The sequence below is a fragment of the Anabrus simplex genome, chromosome 1, assembly GCF_040414725.1.
Source record: "Anabrus simplex isolate iqAnaSimp1 chromosome 1, ASM4041472v1, whole genome shotgun sequence".
NCBI classification, from domain to species: domain Eukaryota; kingdom Metazoa; phylum Arthropoda; class Insecta; order Orthoptera; family Tettigoniidae; genus Anabrus; species Anabrus simplex.
In genome coordinates, this window is record NC_090265.1 from 518,703,161 (window position 1) to 518,717,419 (window position 14,259).

Sequence of the window (14,259 nt, forward strand, 5' to 3'; positions counted from 1 at the left end):
TTGTGAATCTAAGACAAGTAGGCAGTTCCCTTCACTTCTTCCTTCTGTGAGCTTTGCTTGTTCATTTCTCTGGGATATAGGGCTCTATGAATCTGCAAATCACTGTAACCATTATCCTTAAACGTGACTTTAAGCGTGTCCATCTCCATCTGAATATTTGATGGCTCACAAATTTGTCTCGCCCGCTACTATGCAATTATTAGAGAGGTGAATGAGCTACTTAGTTCCGTGGCTAGGGTTATCCTCAATAGGAATGTCTAGAGTATTCAAAACTTCAATACAATAACAACAACTCCTTGCCTTACCTATACATTTAAATAGTCAGCACAACAAACTACACAATGGAACTTAAATAAACTTTATTCTCTTCCTAGAAACATGGCCATAACTTAAATAAGAGAAACTGTTATAAATAATTATTCAGAAATGAACTGTGGATCAGAGATGGAGAGCTGACCTCCAGAAAGGTTCTTTTTTAAACTTTGAAGCCATTTCTTTTCAGTTTTGACTTGGTTAATTTATAACTGCTGAAAATGAAACTAATTTATGAATAATAAATTCAGAAACTTACTGAAAAAAAGAAAGTTCTTTTTCAGATATAATTCTGTTATATGTTTTCTTTTGTAGGTAGTTTATAAATTAATTTATTCATAAATTAGTTCCTACAGACTGGAGAAACTAACAGTTATAAATCTCCAGAAAAATCGCAAATTCAAACCCAATAGAAGTAGTCGGATTTTGAAGGTGGAAAAAAGATTCCATTCAGCACTCCCGTGTTGTGTTACATATTCAAAATACTACTGCACTTGGATGAAGTGGTACTAGCATTTGCTTATCGCAGTTGGTAAATGAAAGTGGGGTGAAGAGGGTGCATGGCAGTGGACACAGTACAGTCATTTCATAAGTTTTGCATTACCGACAGGACAAGACCTTATTTTAGAGAAGAATTTATGAATGCTTCAAATGCAAAAACAGTAGGACGAATTATTAGATTGGAATGTGCGTTGACTGTTCTGGAGCTAACGACTTAAAATGAACAAAACCAGTGTAGCACAAATCTATATTTAGCACGCTACTGTATCTGGTGAAAGACCCTTCCTGGCACAGTCGAGTGCAATCATATTTTGAACATGTAATATGATGTTGGTATGTCAAAGATCTCTGGTGACACATTCGGTATTTAGCCATCAATGTTAAATAAAACTCAGCAACGGATCATTAAACAGAGCTCCAGGTTCGTATGTGATCTGGTAGAGTAAAATGAAATGCTGAAATTGATATGTAAGAAGCTTAAATGGCATAAGATCAAAATACCTACATACGGTAGCTTAAACCATAATATGATAGATATTATTATTGGTCTTTAAAATAATGCTGTAATAATTTTAATCAATTCGGACAACCTTATTTAAGCAGATGCCTTTTATAACGGAACTGTTGATGTCCACAAAGCAAGTTCCACTATGCGTAATTAGTGAGTCTAACAAACAAATATAAAGTTTCTTTTTTTTATTTCCTGTTTCAGGTGATTTTGAATATACAGCTCCAACACCACAGCAACTGGTTCAAGCTAAAATTCTCTTAAAGACATCTGTCAAAAAGAAGAAATTAGCTCCTGACTACAAATTAGTAGGTCACTGCCAAGTGTCAAACACAGACAGTCCAGGAGAGAAATTGTATGACATTATCAGAACATGGCCTCATTGGTAACAGTGCTACTTGAAAGATTGCTGAACAAACAAGAGTTAAATTATTGCCATGAAAATATTTATGACATCAGTGATAAACCCTATTTCTACTTCAAATTGAAGAAACAGGTTTCATACATTGTATAGAACAGTGATGGCCAAATGGCAGCATTCAAAGTGATATATTAGGGCCCTGAGGAGACTGATGTTTACTTTTCAAAGTTATAATTAATGTATCAATGTAGTATTTAGTGTTTACTAGAACACTTCAAAGTTTACAGTGTTTTGCAATATACTTTCTCACTGTGTTGGATATTTTGAAGGTTCTTTTTTTTTTTTTCTAGTTGCTTTACGTCGCACCGACATTGATAGGTCTTATGGCGACGATGGGACAGGAAATGGCTAGGAGTGGGAAGGAAGCGGCCGTGGCCTTAATTAAGGTACAGCCCCAGCATTTGCCTGGTGTGAAAATGGGAAATCATGGAAAACCATTTTCTGGGCTGCCGATAGTGGGGTTCGAACCTACTATCTCCCGAATACTGGATACTGGCCGCACTTAAGTGACTGCAGCTATCGAGCTTGGTTTTTGAAGGTTCAACCCTGTCTTACACCAATAAATACATCTTTAAGTTCAAGGAAAGAGCAAACATTTTTTTTTAATAACTTGCTTTACGTCCCAGTGACACAGATAGGTCTTATGGCGACGTTGGGATAGAAAAGGCCTAGGACTGGAAGGGAAGCGGCCATGGCCTTAACTAATGTACAGCCCCAGCATTTGCCTGGTGTGAAAATGGGAAACTACGGAAAACCATCTTCAGGGCAACCGACAGTGGAGTTCAAACCCATTATCTCCCAGATGCAGGCTCACAGCTGTGCGCCGCTAACCGCATGGCCAACTCGACCAGTAAGAGTAAAAGAGTCATCCTCAAACTCTACTCTAATGGTGGTGATGACATTGAACACAAGATCAACATAATAGCAGATTATTATTATTATTATAAGGACAGATTTATGACACAATAATGATGATCACTCCCTGCACACTAGCTCATGGGGTATCAGTTGTTTACTGTTTCTTGACATTCTTACATTTTTTTAAGGATAGGTTGGCAATTATAGGTAGCAGCAATGCATCTCAATTCTTACAGCATTATCAAAATGTGAGCATGGAGTCTGCAGAACTCAAGTTTCATGGGTGATAATGTCTAACTGTAAGCAGAGAAAAATTGAGAGTGAAAACAGGTTACTCAGATCTGAGTGGGAGCATGAATATTTTTTTAATATTGGATAAATACCATAAAGTACAGTGCTTAATATCTGCAAGTGCTAGCAGTTTTGAAGGAGAGGCATTATGTAATAAATCATAAACAAAAATTCAAAAAACACTAATGAAAATCAAGAAAAAATGTGTGTGATCAGTTAAAGAATAAACCTTTACAGCAAAAAGCGATTTTAACTAATGAAGCAAAACAAGAAGGGTCTGTGTTGACTACGGAACTTGAAAAAACTAAAAAACATTGATTAAGTGATGGTGAACTAAGAACTGTGTAACAAAGACTGCAGAAGCATTCAATGATATGATGTGTAACTGTAAAATAAACATGTCGCATATACAGCTCATTAAGAGATGACTACAAATAAAGTAGCAAATAAATTTCAGACAGTATCCCTTTAGGCTAGAAAAAATAGCAAACTGATAACATGAAAGACATTATCTCTGATTATTGTTCTTATTTATCAACTGCTCTCATTGAAAAACAGACAGTTATTGACTTTTGTATGTTTTACCATTTTCAAAGTTTTTATATGTTTCTATATCAGGTATTTTTGGTATGTTTTTAACGACAAAATATGATACAGTACTTCAAGTTTAATATTTCACAGAACTTTTAGTGTTGTGTTTTTGAGTGTTTTATTAACATTATATTTCATCTTTAAGGCTGAAAAAGGCCCAATGGGGCCAAAATATGTACCAATTGTGTGGATTTTCTTAAATTTCTCTTTTAAGACACACTGTATTGACTAAGGTGGACCAATTATATAATTTTTCTGTTATTTCACAGTCAATATAGAAAACCATATGAGATTCTTATATTTTAAAAGTTGTTAAATGTGTGTTCTTTACACAGCACAACATAACACATTGATATTTTTAATGCTACTATGAGTGCTGTGGACGAATTTGCTGGTTTTCCATTAATTGTTTTCTATAGTTAGAGATGATGTAAATCAATGACAGGGACACTGGGCTCTTAAGACAGTCATTGTAACTACTCTGCATTGTATTATACATCAAGAGGTGCTATGTGCAAAATCACCATAGCTACCATCCTCAAAATCATTAATTTGAGAGGAGGAAATCGATCTCCCACTCACAGAAAATTTTTGTCCCTCTTGGAAAAAATGCATTCTGCTTACAGCGATTTGCTTCTACACCCTAAAGTAAGGTGGTTAAACCATGGTAAGTGTCTTGTACGATTATTTGAACTCCAGCATGGAATATTCTCACCTTTCTAAGGGAACACATTTTGAATCCTACTAAACTGCAAAATGAACCTGAAAATAGACATGATGTAGGCTTTTGGGCTTATGCCGTGTCAAGGAAATAAGGTGAAATTCTTTACGTTTCACAGAGAACTGTGCTTTGCGTCATCAGAAGAAAATCTCGACTGTCCATGAGAAAGTCTTCTTAAACAATGAGCTTTTGAATTTAGACGTTATAATAGAAGTCGAAATGGTACGTCCATTCGTCACCAGATGGCTCCCCGGACAAAGTACAGTGCTAGCATTCGAAGCGGAAGCTGATGGAACCATCAGAATCAGTCTAAGAGGGTCACATAACATGTGTACGTAACATATGACATTGACAGGTGTATGGCATTGACACAAGCCTGGAATGAAACATCTGGCGATTAGGAACGTACAAATTTCGAATTTCGTCTTGGTGTTTTCCAACATTTACTCCATATAATCTTTGTAAATCACGTTTGTGGTATTGCCATTTGGGGATAAGAAGACCATGCGATATAGAACTGTGTAACATCTTCCACTTTTGAGATATAATAAGTATCCTTGTACAAAGAAATCAACTCCTTTTTCACCCGCACCCCCCGTTAAGCTGATTTCCCCTCCCCTCAAAATGCGTGTTTCCTTGTTTTTATAGAAGATTCTAAATACCACTTTTCACATCTGTAACCTTCAGTTTTTGAGATATATGTATTCCCATTAGTCCTTACCCCACCTCCACCTATTTCTTTTTAAAATGTGATTCCAAATACCAATTTTCACGTCTGTAATATCTTCAGTTTTTGAGATACAAGTATCCTAATAAAAAGAATTCAACCCCTTTATCAGTCCCTTTTATTCCCCCCTTATGTGTTTTTTCCAAAAACAAATATTTCTTTATCTTTAAAAGAGATTAAAATACCAATTTTCACATCTGTAATATGTCAAGTTTTTGCGATATACTCTAGATATGCTAATTTTAAAAATCACCCCTTTTCAGTTCCCCTTAAGTTGATTTTCCAAAAACAAATTATCTACGGTATATTTCTTTACTTTTGCAGGAGATTCCAAATACCAATTTTCACATCTGTACCATGTTACATTTCTGAGATATACTGTAGATATAGTGTTTTTAAAAATTCACCCCCTTTGTCATCCTGTTCACCCCCCCCCTACCCACATTAATTAGATTTTCCAAAAGAAAAAGTGTTTCTTTATTTTTTGATGGAGATTCCAAATACCAATCTTCATTCACGAGTAATATTTTTGGGCTTATGCCATGTAAATAATTGTAAACACAATCAACGTTTTGAAAGGAACCTTGCCTTTCTTCATCAGGAGACAAAAGAGAAAAGAAACGACGTATTAATGGCTGCTAGGAGAAAGCAACAAGGAAGCTTGAAATGGCGCCCAAAGATGTAAAAGGGACGCCATTTTAGCCCCATGCTAGAGACAATGAATGGTTCTGAACCATTAGAGAGTAATGTTTTGCTGTTGCCATTCATTGTCTCTAGCATGGGGCTAAAATGGCGTCCCTTTTACATCTTTGGGCACCATTTCAAGCTTCCTTGTTGCTTTCTCCTAGTAGCCATTAATATGTCGTTTCTTTTCTCTTTTGTCTCCTGATGAAGAAAGGCAAGGTTCCTTTCGAAACGTTGATTGTGTTTACAATTATTTACACGGCATAAGCCCAAAAATATTACTCTTGAATAGTTACACGGGCCGTGAAAGTCTAAATGATAATACCAATCTTCATGTCTGCAACTTCTCCAGTATTTGAGATATAAGTAGCCTCCTAAAAGGTATTCAACACCTTTTTTACCTTTTTTCTTAATGGGATTTTCTTAAAACAAAAAATAAGTATTTCTTTATTATTAAGGGAGATTCCAAATACCAGCTTTTACCTCCATAAACTTTAAAGTTTTTGAGATACAGTATAGATACATTCATTTAAACAATTCACCCCCTTAGCGACGGAATATCAAAAAATCCTCCCTTAGTGAGTACCTACACTCTCATATAATGTATTTCCAAAATTTAATTTCTTTATGTCCAGTAGTTTTGGCTCAGCGATGACGAATCAGTCAGTCAGGACAGGTGGTGGTGGTGATTATTGTTTTAAGAGGAAGTACAACTAGGCAATCATCCTCTATATAACACTAATCAGAGGGAAAAATGGAAGGGATCCGACACTTCGAAAAATGAAGATATCGGCCAAAGGAAGACAAGGGCCACGAAGGGCGTGAAAATGAAAGACTCCCTAGCCCTCGCAAACCTAATAGCGTCGGGGTCGGAAAAGAACAAGAGTTGACCAAGGGAGGTCGGATAGGGTAGATGAAAGTGAGGAGCCTGCCACAAGTAAGTGGAAGCAATGCCAGGACTCAGCTGAGGGCCTCGTGGTCGCCAACCCACGCTCCAAAGTTCAGAGCCCCTGAGGCCCCGTTTAGTCGCCTCTTACGACAGGCAGGGGTTACCGTGGGTGTTATTCTACCGCCCCCACCCACAGGGGGTTCAGTCAGGACATGTCATCTATATATATAAAATAACTTGTCCTGACTGACTGACTGATTCATCACCGCCGAGCCAAAACTACTGGACATAAAGAAATGAAATTTTAGGGATACATTCATATTAAGATGTAGGTGCTCGCTAAGAGAGGATTTTTGGAAATTCCGTCGCTAAGGGGGTGAAAAGGGGGGTGAAATTTTAAAATGAGTGTATCTATATCTCCAAACTTGCAAAGTATACAGACGTAAAAATTGGTATTTAAAGTCTTCTCTAAAAATGAGGAAATACGTATTTTTTTGTTTTCAGAAAATCCCAATAGGAGGGGGGGGGGGAAAGGGTGAAAAGGGGGTTGAATGCCTTTAATCAGGATACCGGTACTTACATCTCAGAAACTGAAGATATTACAGACCTGAAAATTGGTACTTTTGATCTCTTTTAAAAATAAAGAAACACGTGTTTTTTTGTTTTTGGAAAATCCAATTACTGGGAGGGTGGGAAGGGGGTGAATTTTTAAAGTGACTGTATCTATATCGCAAAACTTTGAAAGTTTACAGATCTAAAAATTGGTGCATAGAATCTACTTTCGAAATAAAGAAACACGTATTTTTTTGTTTTCGGAAAATCCCAATAGGAGGGGTGAAAATGGGTTGAATGCCTTTAATGACGATACTTATATATCAGAAAATGAAAATATTACAGACCTGAAAATTGGTGTTTGGGATCTCGTTTAAAAATAAAGAAACATGTATTCTTTAGTTTTTGGAAAATCCAATTAATGGGGGGTGTGAAAAGGGGGTGAATTTTAAAAATTGAGTGTATCTATATCTCAAAACTTTTCAAGTTTATAGATGTAAACATTAGTATTTAGAATCTCCTTTAAAAATAAAGAAACACGTAATTTTTTGTTTTCGGAAAATCCCAATAGGAAGGGTGGAAAAGGGTGAAAATGGGTTGAATGCCTTTAATGAGGCTACTTATATTTCAGAACCTGAAGATATTACAGACCTAAAAATTGGTATTTGGGATCTGCTTTAAAAATAAAGAAACAGATATTTTTTCGTTTTTGAAAAATCCAAATAATGGGGGGTGAAAAGAGGAGTGAATTTTTAAAATGAGTGTGTCTACATCTCAAAACTTTAAAAGTTTACAGATGTAAAAATTGGTACTTAGAATCTACTTTCAAAATAAAGAAACATATTTTTTGTTTTCGGAAAATCCCAATAGGAGGGGTGAAAAGGGGTGAAAAATAGTTAATGCCTTTAATAAGGATCCTTATTTCTCAGAAACTGAAGATGTTACAGACCTGAAAATCAGTATTTGGGATCTCCTTTATAAATAAAGAAGCATGTATTTTTTGTTTTTAGAAAGTCCAAATAGTGGGGGAGGGGTGAGGGGGGTGTGTGTTTTAAAATTGAGTGTATATCTCAAAACTTCAAAAGTTTGCAGATGTAAAAAATTGATATTTAGAACCTCCTTTAAAAATAAAAGAACACATATTATTTTTGTTTTCGGAAAATTCCAATAGGAGGGGTGAAAAGTGTGAATAAGGGGTTGAATGTCTTTAATGAGGATACTTATATCTCAGAAACTGAAGGTATTACAGACCAGACAGTTAGTATAAGGAATCTCCTTTAAAAATACAGAAACATTTATTTTTTCGTTTTTGGAAAATCTAATTAATGGGGGTTAAACAGGAGTGACAAATTGGGGTGAATTTTTAGAAAGACTATATCTACAGTGTATCTCAGAAACGTAAAATGTTGCAGACTTAAAAATTGGTATTTGGAATCTCCTGTTAAAGTAAAGAAATAGGTATTCTCGGAAAATCCAATGAAAGTTGGGGAGGGGGTGAAAATTTGAAAAAAATATTGAATTAATTGTATGAGGATACTTACATCTAATAAAAACTAAAGTTGTTACAGACGTGAAAACTGGTATTTAGATCATCTTTAAAAATAAAACGACGCGTTTTTGGGGGGTGAGGCGGAGAATAATTTTTGGGGGCGAGTGTGAAAAGGAGTTGAATTCGTTTCATGAGGACACATATTTCAAAAACTGAAGATAATCGGTATTTAGACTATCCTTTACTATTAAAGAAACAAGTACTTTTTTGCCGGAAAATTCACTCAAGGGGGACGGGGATTGTGAAAGTAAGTGAAAAAAGTGAATTATTTTTATGGGAGTACTTATATCTCAAAACTGAAGGTAACACGCGTGAACATTGGTATTTGGAATCTCCTTTAAACATAAAGGAACACGTTTTCCTTTTTTGGGGATGGGAGGTAAATCAACTTAACCGCGGTGGGCTGAAAAGGGAGGTGAGACCAATTGATTTCACTGTTCCTAATGTACTTATAAGGAGCCTCCGTGGCTCAGGCATCAGCGCGCTGGCTTCTCACCGCTGGGTTTCGTGGTTCAAATCCCGGTCACTCCATGTGAGATTTGTCCGGTTTTCCCCGTCATCATTCATTCCAGCAACACTCTCCAATATCATTTCATTTCATTTGTCATTCATTTAATCATTGCCCCAGTGGAGTGCGACAGGCTTCAGCAGGGCTTATTCATTCCATTCCTGACCCGGTTGAATGACTGGATACAGGCTGTGGATTTTCAATGTACTTATTCTGATCATAAACCGATCATTTTTAATCTCTCCTGGGTTCGTTTTCAAGAGCTATCTTTTCCTTTGGAGAACCTTCTTAGATTACAGTAGATTCTTCTGACATATAAACAAAAATTTAAACATATTTGAAATAAACGATAGATATATGATTGACTGTGCAATTGTTCACCTCTGTAATAAGGTCAATAATGCACGGAAGTATGTCATTCGTATCGCCAGAAGTCCTGCGCACTTGCCTACGGGCGACAATGGTGCTGGTCATACTGTCATCAATGACAACGGCAGCAGATGTAATTTACCGCCAAGTAGAGGTTCAGTACCGCCAAGGCACCCAAGACGACACCACGCCGGATCTCCTCAAGGATTTGATCCACATTAAAAATGCTTATAGGAAAAGATGGCAAAGATTTAGGGACCCAACTGACCGGGTGAAATACCTGGACCTATCCCGGAAAGTAATGAAATCGATTGCTGGAGAAAAGATTGAAAAATGGAAGGAATGTTGCCGTAATCTCTCAGAAAACGAGCCAGATCGCGAATATCGGTGGGTTATGTATAAAACGATAAGCATTCAATTATAAATTTCAGTATAATACCGTAGCGAAGCACGGGTATCTTGCTAGTTTATATATATATACACATGCAACTATTTAAGGACCATAAAACTATGTTTCACAAGACTTTTTCTGCTCATTACTGCAGAAAGATAATAATAATAATAATAATAATAATAATAATAATAATAATAATAATATTTGATTTACGTTTTTATGGTTTTCTGGGCAACGAGGTGCCGGAATGTAGTCCCACAGAAGTTCTTTTATGTGCCTGTAACTCTACCGACATGAGCCTGGTGTATCTGAGCACCTTCAAATACCACCAGACTGAGCCACGATTGAACCTGCCAAGTTGGACTCAGAGGGCCAGCAACGCCTCAACCAACTGAGCCACTCAGCCCGGCAAAAGATAATTCAATGTCTATTCTGTGGAGAGTAATGACAAATTTCCATGCATGTAATCTTTGTTTATTAAATTATATTTTCCAATATAACTTGTATTTTTCTTTTCACATGGTCAAATAAAACTGAATGCATGATTTGGCCCCTGATGGATTATTCTAAATTACATTTGGCCCTCAATGGGTATTAAGTTTGGGAACCCTGGTCTACTGGCTAGTCCACCGAACCTTTACGATCTACTGTAGTTCAAAGCAACCCGCTGTATTTATTACAATTTTGAAATACATCGGTCCCTGTCTCTAAACCAGTGTAATATAACAAGATGTGTGGTTACAGGCTAGAAGACAGCAGTAATTTTGAGTGCCACTATTAATTTATTATGGGTATCCTCAATAAAACTGTAAAACGAGCACAGATATGAAGAACATGTACCTTACAAAAGTTGATGATAGATGCTGATGCTTGTTGTTTTAAGGGGCCTAACATCGAAGGTCATCGGCCCCTAATGGTACGAAATGAAAGAACAAAAATTGCAAAGGCATCCACTGACCAAAATAAAAATAAAATATGGCATGAAGAATGAATGGATGGACAGGAACTCAACAAAACACAAAACAAACAAACAAAAACCAGTGGATTGGACTCAATGCAGATCGAAAATAACATTATTACCGACCAAGGAACCACTTATAAAGCACAATGATGCTTGGTGTCTAAAGGGGGTGCAAAATCCACGTCTATGGCCCCACAGAATGGTACATGTCGCGAGTAAAATAGAACCATGGTATGTGTCATGTTGGGGTATTAATCAGAAGTAGTGAAGACTCATGGTGTTCCACAAAAGATGGTACTACTCAGAAGTATTGCAATACGTACAAGTAACGCAGACCTATGATGTGTCTCACACAATGGCCGAACTCAGAGTCAACGCAAACCGAGAAGGTTCCCCACCTAGGTGTACTAAACACGGGCGCCGGTATTCCCATGGTGTTCCTCACATAGTGGGTACTAATCACAGGCAACGCAGACCCACGGTGCTGCTCATATAGTGGTACAACTCACAGGCTACGCCCAGACCCGCGGTGTTGCACACATGGGTACGACGCACGGGTACTGGAATCCACCAGGCCAGGCTTTTACTGCTACTAATCACAAACCTATTTCGTACCGAAATTAGTGGTACTACTCGCAAGTACAGGCAACCTATGGTGTTCCCCGCGTGATGGTACGATTCAAAATTAGTTGCATGGCTCTAATTCAGTCAGCCCTTGGTTGCCCCTTTTAGTCGCCTCTTACGACAGGCAGGGGATACCGCGAGTGTATTCTACATGTGCGTCCCCCACCCGCAGGGGGTAGTGTGTTTGGTCCGCGAGAGGTATTTTATTTCCCTCAAGTCCGCCGGCAAGCCGGTTAGGACGCCCCTATCCGCCACCTGGGATGCGCCACGTGGGAGTATCACCTCTCCCCCTGCTATGCCTGCGTAACAGGTTCGTGGCCTTACAAAAGGAGATGCACATACAGACCAGAAACAAGGTATTGTATAAGCTGGCAACTGCCTGCTGCATGTCAAGCCTCACAATAGCTCACATGGCGGGGGTGCTGTTGGAAATGTGATAGTGGAAAGTACTCGAGGGTATGGAGGTTGGAATTCCATGCAAGTGATTGAAAAAAACAAAAAACAGTTACTTACCTGGGATGTGACAAGGTTGTATACTTAATAGTTTCCACAGACTGATTTGTTTATTTCCCTGTAAAGGACTGTTGGTATCATGACAGAGGGCATAGAGCTGGGTAGGACAAGGATGAGGAGGTGATGGTCTGTGATTAGGACAAAGGCAACCAGTTAGCTACATCGTATTTGTTCAAAGGTTCATAGGCCACAGGTAAGGCAAAATGTGCCCCATTGTTATTGTTTCAACGATAACAACATGCGATGGCAGGTAGGTATGGACTTTTCCAGACTCTGGAGACTTAACTCTGACTCACTGCAACACGCTTACAACAAGAGGTGTACACACGACCAGGAACAGGTATTATATAGACTGGGAACTGCCTGCTGCATGCCAAGCCATGCAATAGCTCACTTGACAGGGGCGCAGTTTGAGAGGTGATAATGTACAGTGCTTGACGGTACAGAGGTTTGAATCCCACACAAATTTTTTACACCACCAATTGCCTTGGATATGGCAAAGATGCATAAAATAAGTTTCCACAGAGTGAATTTTTATTTGGCCATGAAAAGGACCATTGGTATCGTGGCATATGGTATAGAATGGTTTGGAAGAGGCTAAGAAATACGTGACAAGATTTCAGTTACCTATGTCTTTTAATACAGCATCTGCTTGAACTAATGATCACCATGGTTGATACAGAACTGTGCGCAATGTTGTAATGACCATCTAGCATGTTGCAACATCTCTGGCTTAACAGATCGGCATACCTCAGTGATGAGCTGTGTAAGGTGACCAGGATTGGCAGGCTCCTGTGCATACACCAGTTGTTTACATGGCATCACAGGAAAAAATCCAGGGGCAAAAGATTGGGTGACAGTTCCTCCCCTTCCTATCAATTTATCAGGATACAACCCATGGAGATTGTTCTGGATGACAACCGCCGCATGCGGTCGAACTCAGTCATCTTGAAATCACATCCTGTAGCGGTCAAGGAGTGGCACATGTTCCAACAATCTTGGAGAAACTGCAAATGGAGTTATCTCGTCAGATTGCCCTCAAAGAAATCGGGACTAAGAAGGTGATCACTCACTGAACCTGAAAAGCTACTTGCCATACCCACTCTAATAGTCCATATTATGGCGATTAATGGTTCCATTGTTGTGGAACTGCACTTCATCCATAAATTAGTAGCTAAAATGGCAGAATCAGTGTTCACATGCTGTAGGATCCTGTTAGTTGTTGTCTATCTGGATAGCGTTTTTGATACAGGCGTTGTGCCTGGTATGCATTCCGTCTAGCTTCTCCATACATGAATAACATACCCACATACTAGTCGTTGGAATATATTACAATATAAGAATATATTTGGGTTGTTCTGTGAGGGACTGATGTATTATTTCAGAATTGTAGTAAATATGAGGGGTAGCATAAAACTAATTGCAGGGGGGGGAGCGCTCAGGATAGGCTGTGTGACATAATTTTGTTCTCTAAGGGAGCAACCTATCTATCTCCTCCACCCACTTTACTACTGAAGGTAGTGACTTATAGTTATTTTCTAACCATTGGGTTGCATTCTGTGTCCTTGCTGAAGGCGGGACAACATTTCACACTTATCTTTGCTTGTTGGCATTATGTAGTAATATATTTTTGTAAATAGTGAGAATATTACAGTTGTACTGCCGTATTGTGGAAGTCACAACTGGTACGTCTGGGAGTGTTATTAATGCATATTTTCCTTTTTGTTGGATTCTAAATCTGTTTGGATAACACCAGGTAAGTAGAACAGTGGCATATTCAAATAATATATTTAATAACATAGCTAGTGTAAGATGATGAATGGAACAATTTCAAAACAACATTCCTATGTAGATTTTAATTATGATGTCTAAGAAGCAAGAAAAAATTGCAAAAAAACGTCCAAAAAGGCAAACAAAGTCATCTGCTCTACAAAGCTCACTTCAGAATGCTATCGTAAATATGTATGTGGAATTAAAAAAAGTAAGATCAGATAGAAGATGTGAATCACAGTGATACAGCAATCATTAAGAGTTGCTAGATTAATGAGGATGAGAATTTATTTTAACTTATCAGTGGCTGCTAGAAGAAAAGTAACACAGTTGGTCGTGCATGGGGGATTCCCTCACACAATTTTTCCTCGTTTTCTCAGCCTACACTATTCAATGTTATAAGCAGTAAAAGTCGTTTTATGTATTGCATGTTATATTTACCTATTTATATTATTTATACTGTATATTGTATTTCACTGATTAGGAATACATAAATATAATACATACTCTTGAGTT

General features: G+C 37.8%; 1 protein-coding gene across 4 annotated transcripts in view; it reads left to right on the plus strand.

Moving 5' to 3' along the window:
* LOC136857061 (peptidoglycan-recognition protein SD) overlaps positions 1-14,259 on the plus strand; it is a 72,637-nt gene that overhangs the window by 33,279 nt on the left and 25,099 nt on the right. For 2 of the 4 annotated variants that reach the window (XM_067135429.2, XM_067135430.2), the window contains one exon: positions 1,526-3,732. The exons of 1 other annotated variant lie outside the window; for it this stretch is intronic. In XM_067135429.2, the coding sequence (XP_066991530.2) occupies positions 1,526-1,710 (185 nt within the window). In that variant the 3' untranslated portion in view covers positions 1,711-3,732. Of the gene's footprint in view, positions 1-1,525; positions 3,733-14,259 lie in introns of those variants that run through there. One more of the 4 variants, XR_010858503.2, reaches the window with a different exon arrangement.